Source organism: Castor canadensis, chromosome 4 (assembly GCF_047511655.1).
Source record: "Castor canadensis chromosome 4, mCasCan1.hap1v2, whole genome shotgun sequence".
Lineage (NCBI taxonomy): Eukaryota > Metazoa > Chordata > Mammalia > Rodentia > Castoridae > Castor > Castor canadensis.
This window is the reverse complement of record NC_133389.1, coordinates 38,110,933-38,123,878: the sequence shown is the minus strand read 5'-3', so window position 1 is coordinate 38,123,878 and position 12,946 is coordinate 38,110,933. Positions and strand designations below refer to the sequence as shown.

Here is a 12,946-nt window from a genome sequence, read left to right as displayed (position 1 = left end):
CAGCACCTTATGGCCCTCACTTAGGGTCCACTCAGTGCATTGTGTCTTCCATTTGTTTCGTTGATTTTACCCTAGTCCCCAACCAGACACTCCCATGGCCAAGAATCGAGTTGGTATGTGCCTCTGCAGGTATGCTGAAAATGGACTCTCCCTGGATGCTTGCAGGGCAGGGTGTGTGTGTTGGGACACCAAAGTTCACACAAGCCTGCCCTTGGACTCAGGGTGGTGGTCTGGGTTTAGGTTAAACCTCGGTCCTGAGGGGGGTGGGGTCAGGGCCTCAGGATCTGGTCACAGATTCCAGGACAGAGAACTGAAAAGTTTGTCAGCCTCTGGGCACCTGCCAGACCTGCAGAGAAGGGAAACTTCCATAGAACAAAGCTCTCTTGCTTGATTTTGCCCCTCTGGCAAAGCAAACATTACCCAATGATATCATTTCTATCTCAGTTCACTTCCCTTTCTTAAGGGAGAGGGAGGTGGGGGGGATATTGCTCTGCTCAAGTCTTCATACCTGGAGTCTGAATCTTGTGAGTGACTTCATGGTGGATATATCCAGTTTTACTTCCCCCACTCTTCCTCTCCTCAGGACAGGGAACTCAGAAGCCCAACCAATTCCCAGTACATTACTTGCAATGGATGAAGAGAGATTTTCTCCTCCTGTCTCTGTTTTGCAGCCCTGGATAACTGCTTACTGAGTGGGTTTGATGTGGGGCCCCACCCAATCAAGGAGTGCTCTGTGAGGGTCCTAGCCTTGTGTTTGGGTTCCATGCCCACCACTGACAAAAGGCCTCCAGTGGTCCCTGATGAAATTTTCATGGTGAGTGGTGGATGACTTGCCACCACTCGCCATGTTGGAGGCAGACATCTCTTCCCACAGGTCTAGCCTTGATGGTGCCACCATAATGTAATGACATGAGAAAAAGAAGCCCTGTCATCTCTCGGGTGACCCGGACATAAATTGACAACAGTAGGATGGTGCTCTCACAAGAAAGATTACTTAAGCAAATTCCACCCCTCATGGGACAGCAAAAGTGCATTTGTCAGAAGTGGGAGCCCGGGGAGAAGGCAGAGGGGCCCCCATTGCCACCTCTGTGGTCTGTCTACCATGGTCATGGAGGTGGCTGGAGGGATTGATTGTCCAAAATCTCCTGCAGGAGAGGTGAAGGATGTGAGGGACTGTGATGGCTATCCCCCAGGTTCTCCCTGTCCGCTTGGCTGATAGGGTCATTGGCAGCTGGCTGCCCTGTGCCTCTGCCCCTGGCAAATTGGACTTGCTTGAAGCTTGAGGTTCATTTCCAATGAAGGAGAAAGTGCAGCCCCACATTCGCAGGGCAATCAGCACACTCTGTGATGAATGGAGCCTGTGTCACTCAGCGAAAATGAATATTTCTTTGCAATAATGGCCAGATGGTAGCAACTCTCCGATCCAAATTAAAACATGCATGATAAATGCCAGGAAAACAGAGGAAGACAAAACCCCAACCTGGAGTGAATTCTCTCTATAAATCTTCCCCCACGTGACCCTCCCCCACTACCACAGCAGCCCTGCTAATAGCCATTAAATTATTAAGATGTGCTGCAAGGAGAATGCCAATGTCAGGGGTACTGGCCCCCTGAACACCTGCCCCTGCCGAGGGGGCCAGAGCGGGTGACGGCCCAAACCAGGGGCTGCTTCTAGACTCTACAGAGAGCCTGGAGGGTGGGAGCACGTTCCTGCTTAGAGTCATGGGTGAGTGAGAGCCTGGCCTCATAGAGCAAGCACAGAACAAGGTCTGTGAGGCCTGTGCTCAGTTAGGCTCTGGGAAGGGCAGACATACCTGTTCTCAAGGAGAGCACAGTCTGTACGGAAAGACGAGTACCTAACATTGCACCTGACTTTAGGGCACACACAGGGGGTCAGGAAAGGGCTTCCAGCTGAGCTGGGAAAGCCAATGGGGAGCAGTTGGAGAAAACAGTCCAGCAGGGTAGATTGAAGAGGGCTCAGACTGATGGCGGGGAGCTAGGCAAGTGGGGAAGGTCAAAGAGGATGTTTCTGGGGTGGACAGGCACCTGGAGTTCTGAAGGTAGCAGGTACCAGGCGGGGCAGGGGTGGTTTGGAGTTTATATTTCACAGTGACAAAGGGCTCTTGGGCTTATGGCTTAATTCCCGTGCCCCTGCCCACCCCCGATAGCTGGAGGCTTCATGGTCTCTTGTTGGTCTCCCTTATAGTTCTATCCAGTCCTCCCTTGCACATGGGCATTTTCCCAGGTCCAATGTCTGTCAACACCAACCTCTTCTACAGACCCCAAGACTGCTCAGCATCTTCCAGAACCCTACCCTCCAAATGTTTAGCCTGGCATCACTTGGAACTCTGTCTTGGACCGACTGTTTTCCTCACTTTCCCTAGACAGGCTCTAGGCCATGGAGCCTGCATTCCTTGTCTCACTGGCTTCTCCTCCAACAGGAAGTCCTCTCCAGAAAGCTATCCTTAACTGCCCCCGCTTGGGGGGCAGTGTCTGTGGCACATACTGTCTCCAGTGCTCAAAATGCCATCAACTATCCCCTCACTCTAGACCGTGAGCTTCTCCAGAGCCTAGAGATCAGCAGAGGCTGGAAGATGTCTTCCTAGACCCATGGTTTTGTCTTTCATGGTCCATCTCCTCTTCAAGATCAGGGACTGTCTCTCCATGGTTAAAAGCCACTTGCATTTGGCCATTTATGCACAAGTCTCAAGTGTTTTAAGACATCTGGGCCAATTAACCCAGGATTGGGATGTGGTGTCCAGGATATCAAGATCATGAGTTGTGCCTAGCATGGGTCCCTGCTGACATCTAGGCCTCTGTAAAGCCTTTTCTCATTGTCATGTCCCAGATAGATAAGGCCCTACTGTTCAGATTGGTTCTTTGCAACTCAGACTTTCTCTGCCTGCTCGTCCCAGCTGAGTCCTACACTTAGACGGCCACAGACTGGCTCTTCCTGCTTCTGGTTGCAGGTTCAATCTCAAACCCTCTCTGAGGCCCCCTATCCACCCATTCCTCACTATGGGTGAGGAGTGTGAGGAGTGAGAGCCCATCCCAAAGACACTTGTCCAATCTCATCTTGGTGGACTTGGACCTGGTCAGGGGCATGGATGATGGAAGGACTCATATTGGAGGTGAGTACCCCAGCCCAGTCCTGTGAGAAGCAGCAAGGCACCTAGGCTGCCCAGAACCGAGGTTCAAAGGCTAATTCCTGGGTGTGTGGTCTTGCAGAAGTCACCAGTTTCCTCCTAGCCCTTGTTGAGCCTCCATAAATTGGAATGATGCCCAGTCACACTGTGCAGGGATACTGCATGGCTGCAGACCCTTTTATTGGAGACTTTGAATGGCTTAATGGGGGGATTGGGGTCCCACTAGCTCTAGTCATGTCCTCCCTGTGCTCCAGAAGCTGCTGCTGCAGAGGGTACTTGCTTTGGGCTGAGAGGGCCAGCAGACAGGGATCTGTCTGATCTGGAATATTGGAAAGCAGCATAGACTAGAGACTCTAAACTGGGCCTGTGAGCTTTGGCCAGAGGATGAGAAGAGACAAATGTTTGCGAGTGAACATAGGTTTGCAATGCAGGACCAATGGACCACAGTGAACCAAATCCAGGTCTTCCTATTCCAGAAAGTAAACCATCCTCTCCGATCAAACCAACTCTTCTACATGATTTAAAAATAACCAGGATGCCACATATCTGCCTTACCTGTCTTCATTCTTTTGCCTGTGACACTTAGCCCAGATGCTTCTTGTCATCCCAGGTATCACCTACTCCCGGAAGCCTTCCGTCCTGCTCCATTCTGACAGTTCATATGCTCAGTACATCTCTGGCCCTGGGCAGTATGATTTCAGTTTGCTCTTGGTCAATCAAACATTGTGAGAGGTCCTCACCTGCTACCTTCTCTCTTTTTCCATGGACTGGACTCTAAAAATAAAATGCTAACTGCAGTAGCCACTGTCAGGGAAGATTCAACGATTCACCGATGGTGTTTTACCTGTGGCAGCTGGAGGGACTGTCACCTCTTTGCAATAAGAGGATGCAGCTCTCAGGGGCAGGCAGCACTATGGGAAGGACAGGGAATTTGGAATGGGGTGGGAGGGACATGAGTGTGAAGCCAGACTGTCTCTGTCCACTGCATTGCTCTAGCTTCTCCCCCCATGGCACTGAGAATCCCCAGACTCTGGTTTCCAGAACACCCTTTCCATCATGTTATCTGCCCCCACCCAAAGATCTGAGAGAGGTCTCCTTGCCTAAATATGTCCATTCAAAGCAGCCTCTAGAAATCAGGGTTCCCATACCTTGTCCATCCCCCAGAGCAGACCCCTATCCCACACCTGCTTTGGTTCAGGTTATTTTCCCCATTTGAGGACAGGCAGGGGCTACCTTCACTTACCTCTCCCTCTTCCTGTCCCCCACCATCATCTCCTCATTACACCCTTGTTCTCACCAGTATGTATCAGTGACGTGTGCTGGGGCCAGGAGAAGGCTGGGTGCACAGCATTCATGCAGTGCAGTGCTGAGGACCACCTGGTCCAGGAAGAGCTGACTTCGAACTTTCTCTCTCCTATTCCCCATCTTCCTAGGAGGTGAGCTCTCCCTCCTCCAGGATCAGACAGTGTTTGGGGCAGAGAACCATGGTAGAGGTGATGGAGTGGGACACCAGAGGGAGCATGGTCCCCTCTCTCTGTCATTTCTATTCCTGGGCACACAGGCAGGAGGCAGCTTTTAAATATCATTCCAGAAGGCCATTTGCTATGATTAATATCCCATTTCCCCTGAAACAACCCTTTGCTAAATTAGCCAGGGCCAGAGGGAATTTGTCGGGGAGCTGCGAGTCTCAACTTAACTCTCCAAATGCATAAAAAAAAAAAAACTTCAAAAACAAAACGAAAATCAATCAACACCCCTCCCCCAGTTGAAAGCCTAAAGTCCATTTAAATTCAGCAGGCTGGCAGTTAATTATATTTTCACACCTATGGCAGGAGTTACAGATGTATTTATAAAGTGTGTCTGCCCCCACTGGAGCTTCCTCAGGCCCTCCCTGGGGAGCCTTCCTGGCCAGCTACTTTCTCAGCCACAGAGACCTATCTTCACACTGCTGCTATTCGGGTCCACTTGTGTAATCTGGAGGTGGCTTCCTGGATTTTTAAGATTTCCTTTAAAAGGAGCTTAAGAAAGAAAGGAGACAAAGATTCCTTTAGGTTTTTTAAGTCAGAAGGAATATAGGGTTATTAAGAAAGGGAAGGCTGCTCCATGATCTTGAGAAATTAATAGCCAGAAATGCTTACACAAAAAATGGGATTGTGGTTAGATATGTGATAGAACTTCTGTTTTTTGGTTTTTTTTTTTTAAGTGGAAATGGGATTTGAACTCAGGGTTTCATGCTTGCGCAAAGCAGGTATTCTTTGTGCCGCTCTTAAGCCACACTTCCACCTCCAGTTCATTTTGCTTTGATTTTTTGGAGATGGGGGTCCATCTGGCCTCAGTCTCCCAAATAGCTAGGAATATAGATATGATCCATTGGCACCTGGCCATGACAGAACTTCTTGACCATTAGAGAAGTCTTGGGGGCCTGGGTGGATAATCTGGGCTGGCTATGAGGTGTCTAATCTTTTAGCTTTTCCAAATCTTTCAGATCACATACACAGGGATTGGCTGGGCCTGCAGTGGTCCCTTTTCCAGACTGTTCCCTGAGTATACCAACCGTCTGGGCTGAGCTGTCCTATGTCTGATAGGAACTTCTTGAGCTGAACACTATCTTTTCTTAAATATCAGTCCAAAATAAACTTAGGAATCAAGTGTATAAAAGATATGGGCTTTGGGCTTGATCTATGGTATAATTTGAGAAATTCTAGGGAGCACAGGACAGGGCAGGAGGACAAAACAGGGATTAGAAGTTTTGGACAAGGAGAGGGAGAGGGAAAAAAGAAGTGGGGCAGTTGTTCTGCTTTTTCATAAAAAGAGTAACGGCTGAGCACGAGGCAAACTCATGGTGGGGTTATCGTGGCTCCTGAGGCCTCTTCAGGCCTATGAGGTGCCATGTCCTAGTCAAAAAAGGAGTTCACATTCCCCAAACAAGGTCTTCCTGGTCCACCATGATACATCCTTCATGGTCCCAGCTCTGGGAGGGGAGGGTGGTGCTGTCACCATCTGGCTAAGCTGGGGAGAAATGGGTCTGGAACAGGGTCTTGTGAGGGAACAAGGAAATGTACACTAGTGCACGCACACACTCACACACACGTGTACACATGTAGTCATGTGCCCACACATGGAATACACACACAGGCCAGTTTTCAGAACCTACTGTGGGGACTCAAAGGGTGCAGAGGGTGATGAACCTGGGGTATTTCAGGCTCTGAGGTATAGGTCCTTTTTCAGGTGGCTGCTTTGGGGCTGGTCACTGGCCACCTTCTCACTCCAGATTGTATCTTCTGCATTGAGCTGTGGTCAGCTCTGCTCATCCTGGAGTTTCCCAGGCAGCCCCAAATTAGAGGTCAGGATGTGCTGGACCAGGAGGAGGCCCTTTGATTCAATGGATTCAGGATAATTTCAGATTAGCCTGCACCTGACCCTCCAGCCTTCCATTTCACTGTAACCCTTCTGCTTGGCCCAAGGGCTTCCTTGATGGAACCCTGAGGGGTTTCTATTCGCCAGACCTTTTATCCAGCGAGTCATTCGTTGCCTCTGAAGACTGGAAAATAGACACTTCTACATGCTGCATTTTCATAAAGCGGGACCAGCATATACATCCATTTCATTGGAAGACCTGCTAAATTGCCATTCTAGTGTGTGAGACTGATTAGCTGGAAGAGTCTAGAAGTGAGGAACACCAGCATTGGAAGTCAACAGTTGAACCTGCAGGTCTCCCTCTGCTGCACCTGTGGGCCAGGACCACCACAGGAGCACACAGCGGCCCTGCCTGGGCCCACACCTCTCCAGCTGGTCTCCAAAAGCCCTTCAGAGACCTCATGGACACTGTGTTGTCTGTCTGTTTAGAAATAAAATAATGCTCAGAGGAGAAATGAGGAACTTAATAGGATTTATAAAGCCACAGGACCTGATGGGGCTACAGATGGTAGAGGGGCCAGGAGGAGGGAATTGGGCTGGGTTTATGGCGGGAAATGTGGCCTCCGGGAGGGCCTGGGAGCAGCATCACATGCGTTGTGTCCAACCTCATTAGCTGGCCCAGCGGGCCTCCACGGCCACACCAGTACCTCTGCAGTGAGGGGAAAGATGCCCTGAAGATGCCGTTAAATGGACTGGGGCGGGGGGCAGCAAAAGGTACAAGAACAGCTAAATGATTTGACCGTTACCTACCTTGGGGCTTTAGGTGGAAAAGGAATGACTCATGGGCTATTACACCTGCCCAACCATCCCACACTTTCCTTATCCCTTCCAAAGTCCTGGCAGAGACAGGAGGAGAGACAGAGACAGGAGGGAGAGAGATGGGAGTGGGTAGAGAGGAGAGATGTAGACTTCTAGAAAGTGAGGCCCAGGGAGCAAATGGAAACTGCAGTGGGACTGTTCAGCTCCAGACAATTTTGCAAGACTTGGGGAGGGTAGGTGAGACATAAAAGAGGTTTCTTTACTTTCCAAAAGCTTCCCTAGGGGTCTGCCAATAGTAGCTTTCTATGACTACTTCTCCAGAGCTCCTTTCATGGCTAGAGCTTAGGGCTGCTTCCTATTGACCCCTTCCCAGACTACCCCAGGGGGAACAGTGTGGAGAGCTCCTGCTTTCTGCCTCATTCACCTGACTCCTTTCCATGGGCTCAGAGGGCCTTCCTCCAGGTCCTCTTAGGTTCAGTTCTCAGCCTTCCTTCCCTGGGCCTGATGAAGGATTCCTCAGGAAAACACACCCCCCACTGGCTAAAAGGAACTTGGGAGCCACCTGTCAGCAGCCTGTTCTCCCCTTCAGCCTTGGCCTCACTTGTTACAGCCAAAGGTCTCTGTCAGCTGGTGACTTCATTTGGCAGTGTCTCTAGATGATTGGTCCTGACTCTGCCATAGAAATAAACAACCTGTGTGTGTATGTCTGAGTTTTCCAGTTCTGGGACCTATGCGGAGGGCAAGGGCTGAGGTTACCTATCCTGGAAGACTGTTTTCTACCTAGTATCCATAGTACTGGGGCCTTTGGGGACAGTGAACTGCCAAGGTCTGGGCCTATCACTCCAAGCTTCTGCTGGACCCAGCCTTACTTTGCTTCTTATGTGGGTGGAGCTAAACTCACACTGGAGGAAAACGATGAACTGCCTGACCATTCCTACCATGATGGTGGTCTGTCAACCTCAGCTACCAATCCCTCCATATCTGAACCCCGAAATTAAAAAGTGGCCTTTGCACCTCAGCTACCAATCCCTCCATATCTGAACCCCGAAATTAAAAAGTGGCCTTTGCACCTTTAAATCTCCTTCTGACATTCCATCAAGGCCCATCCCTAGAACCACCTCTCCTCATGCCTGTCGAGTGATATGACCAGGGGATGCTTCTAGAAGCTGGAGAGATGTAATAAGAGGCTGAGCCCATGAAGTGCTTGCACAGTGGGTAGGGCCTCCTCTGTGTGGGTAGGGCAGGGAGCAGCTTTCCTTCCACACCTGGTCCAAGGCCTCCACAGGTTTCCTAAGCAGAAAATGAGTTCCTTTGTGCTGCTTACCAGCATTTGCGTGTACCTGGAGGGAAGCTGGGTGGACGTCCCAGGGCTCAAGTGTAGCCTGGGACAAAGTTCCAGGAGCTGGGATGTGGACAGGACTCACTGCTGAGCAGGGCTGGGGAGCCACCTCTGTTCCCTCTGGGATCACTTCCTTTCCTGCTTCTCCAGTGTTCGCCCACTGTGCTGAGTCTTCCTCCAGCCCACTCTTCAGGGCCTCACACCCTCCTCACATTTCTTCCTCTCACTTTGTTTCTCTCTTCTCTTCCTCTTCTACTGCCACTCCCCTCATTCTTCCTCCCCCATGCCACCGCCTCCCTTCCTTCCATTCCCTTCTCCTATTCCCCATTTCTTTCTTTGTCAGGTTCCCCTCCTGCCTCCCATTCCCTTCCCCCTAGAAGAACTATTTAATGGATATTAAATTATTTTAAACCAACTTTCTTAAAAAAAATAGCTTGGGGATAATGCTGACTCAGGACCATCTTACTGTTTAATATTGAATATGCAATTAATAGATAGATGTTTAGGTTTGGCTCTCTTTCCCCCCTTTCTACTGCAGGAAGAATAAAAGAGCTGATTAATCTGGCTTGGGGCAAGTGTCAGCACAAGAGATGTATGGGAGAAAGGAGATGAGGTTAGCAGCTTGGAGTCAGAGAGTGATTGCCTCCCAGGAAAGGGATGGGAGAAGAGAGTTGGAGTAGCATTCAGCAAAGCTGGAAGGAGAGGGGATTTTTGCCATCCCATGAAGGCTCTGAAGAACCTGCTGAACCTGGACTAGCCTGCTCCCTTCCGAGGCCTCTCTCAGTGGGCTTTGTTCATCTCGCTCTTGCTTCTTCCTCAGGTGTGCAATCTCCCCTCCTTCAAGGCCAGAAACACCACCTCCTCAAGTGTTACCTCCTGTGAGGCCTCTGGCTGTCCCTGGGGTCTCCTCTCTAGGACCACTGGTGGCATCTACTGTCCAAACTGCATGCCCACTCTGGAGAGTTTACTGTCTGTTGTTGCAGCCACTCAGCAGCTGTTGCAGGTGAGTCACTGAATACCTGGGTGACCTAGGTCTTACTGGGTCTGCCTCTGAAAATGGTCTCCGGGAAAGGCCCCCTCATTCTGCCATGGGCCTATGAATCCTGGGTGAGGCTGAGTGAGGATGGTGGTTCTGTCACTGCTAGAGAAGGTACAGGAGCAGGTCTAAGGTTGAGTAGGGTTCAGCAGGTGTGAGGTGGAGAGCCTGGAGGCCAGCAGGATGAGAAGCAGGGAGGACAAAACCCTTCTCCCTAAGGAGGTGGGCCAGAAGGGGAGACTAGCAGAGGCCTACAAATCCCTCCTTCCCTTTCGTGCTGATGTATCTTTCTCTTCTCCGGTGAGGTAGACAACTTGGTATGATGGAGAGCAGTTTGCTGCTGGAGGACCCAGTGCCTGGATGAGTAGAGACCTGACCTTTGATGCCAGAGGTGCTTTCTTCGTCATCTCTTTTTACTTTCTTTTAAAATTGCAGCATGTTTGGATCCTATCTAGGGGGAACAGGGCTATGTCCAGAACCTGCCCAAGTTACTCCTGTCGCTGAGGCCAAAGAGAACAATAGAATTACAAAGGTAATGAAACTACAGGGGGCGAGTCATTTGGGATCATAGCTGCCCCTAGCTGGCCACCTACCCTGCCCTCCCAGGGCAAGGTTCAGGGGGAAGCAGTGGGACTCAGCCCTCTTATACCAGCTCTGGCAGGTTCTATGTTCTAGGGTGAGTGTTTGTGGGTGAGACCACCCTTCTCTGTCCCTTACAGACATCTGTCTGCCTATTTGCATCTACTTCTCCGATCTTTACCTCCACACTGGCCTTGTGCATCCCACACCACCATTTCCCTTTCAGATATGTCCCTTGTCCCCTGGCCTGAATCCTCTTAGGGCACCACTGCAAACCACTGCCTCTCTCCATTCCCAACATCCTGACCAGGCACCACTTGCTATTCAAATCGCATCACGGTGGGGTTTTTCTCAACAACACCAAGACTGCTCTTTTGCTGTCCAAGAGGGGACAGTAAAATGCCCCAGGACTTGCTACTTATTTCCTCAGGCAGAAACCCACCAGCCAGCAGACCCCTGTCTTCTCTCCTCCACTCCACTGTCTTTCCACTTCAGTCACCCAGAGTCCAAAGCCCTGTCCCCAGGTACAAGGTCCTCAGGAGAGCAGATGGAGGAGGCAAGGAGTCGCTGCACTGAGACAAGGTGGGAAGGGAAGAGGGGGAGGGGAGGGGCAGAGACAAGTGGGCCCTCACGTGAAGGGGGCTGGCGCAGGCAGCTACTACCTCCTCGGCTCTCGCTGTCCGCAGGCTTCACCTGGATCGGCCGGTTCATCTGCAACAGAACACAGGAGACTGAGTTACAGAGGGTCTGGGATTGAAGGGCCAGACAGCCATGGACTCATAGGCGCACAGGTGCATGTGCACAGATCACACACACATACACACTCATCCTCACAAGGACCCATGTGCAGAGGCCAAGTGGCACATCCTCCCGAAGCTCTACCCATCTCCCCGCAACAGCACAGTCCCCATGGGTCCCTTGTTTAGGAGGTTTCTCTAGGTTGGAGACCCTGTGGAGCACCTCTTCCCACTTTGAGCTGCTCTTGCTAGCCTGTGTTGACAGAATCTGACATTGACAGCAGGCCTGCCTGGCTCCCTGTACCCATGAGCCACTCCTGTATCCAAAGCACACCTGTAGCCTAGCCCTGAATTACCCAGGTCAGCTGGCTCTGCCAGAACAAACTGGTCTCTGGCTACAGGTAGACCCCTGCCCGGCTCAGTGCATGGCCGTACTCCACCCTAGCCATCTCCAAGCCGTGGCCTGTGGGACGGGGATGACAGAGGATCTGGGACTCCTCAGCTGAGGAAAGGCGCAGGGTTGGGACTCCTGACTGAGTCCAGGGAGGTCCTCTCAGGGTATGTATGGGGCGGACACAGCCACTTATTTCTCATGGTGTCTGGGTGTCCAGGAGGACCCTGTTGCACAGCCTCATTTCCCAGGCTTGCCTGCTACTGGCCTCTCACGGGATTTGTGTCAATGCTCCATTCTGGCCACTAGGGGTCTCTGGACTCCAAATATCTGGGTCTACATCTACAGTTCAACCCCAGCCTGCAGGCACCACGGTGGGCTCTCCAGCTCTGCGTTCCCACGGTATTTCAGACAATCAAAATGCCAGAAGCCACGCAATGCACTGTGCTTTATGTCTTTGCCAGTGCTTTTCCTGTCGTGCTCCTCCTGAATCGCTTACTGAGTCTGCATTTCTCTCACAAGTACAGACCCCGAGAGGCAGGCAGGGTGGCACAAACACCCCCATGTTAGATGGGGGAGCTGAGACAGAGGGAGGCTCATGTGCTTTCCCAGGCCGCCCTGTGGCAGGGTCGGTCAGGGCTACTTCTATGCTTCCACAGCACTTTGAGACTTGGTTGCCAATTATCCTGCTTTATAAGGGTTGGACCAGCCAGTCACAAGCTCCCTCCTGCTTTCTGGTCTAGGATTCAGAGTTTTGGCTGCTTGGAGACAACTGGGGGTTGGGGGAAGATGTGTGTGACTCAGCAAGGTGAAGCTGAGGCCAGTGGAAGGGCAGAACCACACAAGGAAGGACAGAGGCAGCAGGCAGGACGTGGAGCAGACAGAGAAGATGACACAGGGAGCCGGGGCCAGCAAGACAGGCTGTCGGAAGCCAGGGTGTTGTGGTTTGTCACCAGATCCACTTAACACTTTGGTGGGGTCTGAGGAAAAAAAGGTGCTTCATATATAAGCACCAGGGGAAATTGTCATGTTACAGAAACTCCAATCACAGGGAAGGGAGAGGAACTTGACATTTCTGGCTTCCCCATAAGGAAGGTTGGTCAGATATCTGGCTGTAGAAAAGGGGCTCCAGGAGGGAGCCAGGTTATTCCTAGTTTGCTTTTTGGAACTTAGCATCCTACCTTTTCCTAGGCCACTTTTCCTCCTGGGATATTCTTTCTTTCATCAGAGTATTAACCAGGCCCAACCCTGTTTAGCTTCTGAGCTCAGACAACATCAGGCAAGTTCAGGGCAGTCTGGCCTTACACCTAGGGCATACCTTCCTCTTTGCCTTCCCCCAAACCTGCAATTTTCTTCTGTCCCAGGAAAGTTTTGAGGTCTGGGTTGGACCCAGTCTGGCCATTGTATTCTCTTCCACATATTTCTATGGCCTTTGTGCTTATGTAAGTTTATGGATCTCTGAGGTAGGGATTGTCATCTCCATTTTGCCAGTGAGGAAACCTGGCTAGAATTCGGCCAGGAGGATGCAGTGCTAACAGTGTC

The 12,946-nt window shown here is 51.1% G+C and overlaps 1 protein-coding gene across 50 annotated transcripts in view; it reads right to left on the bottom strand.

The window, feature by feature from the left end:
- The window catches only part of Celf4 (CUGBP Elav-like family member 4), a 288,929-nt gene that overhangs the window by 55,665 nt on the left and 220,318 nt on the right, over positions 1-12,946 (bottom strand). For 27 of the 50 annotated variants that reach the window (XM_074069925.1, XM_074069927.1, XM_074069926.1 and 24 more), the window contains exon 3: positions 10,909-10,987. In XM_074069925.1, coding sequence (XP_073926026.1) covers positions 10,909-10,987 — 79 coding nt within the window. The remainder of the gene's footprint in view (positions 1-10,908; positions 10,988-12,946) is intronic. The other 23 variants (XM_074069939.1, XM_074069938.1, XM_074069940.1 and 20 more) reach the window with 1 other exon arrangement.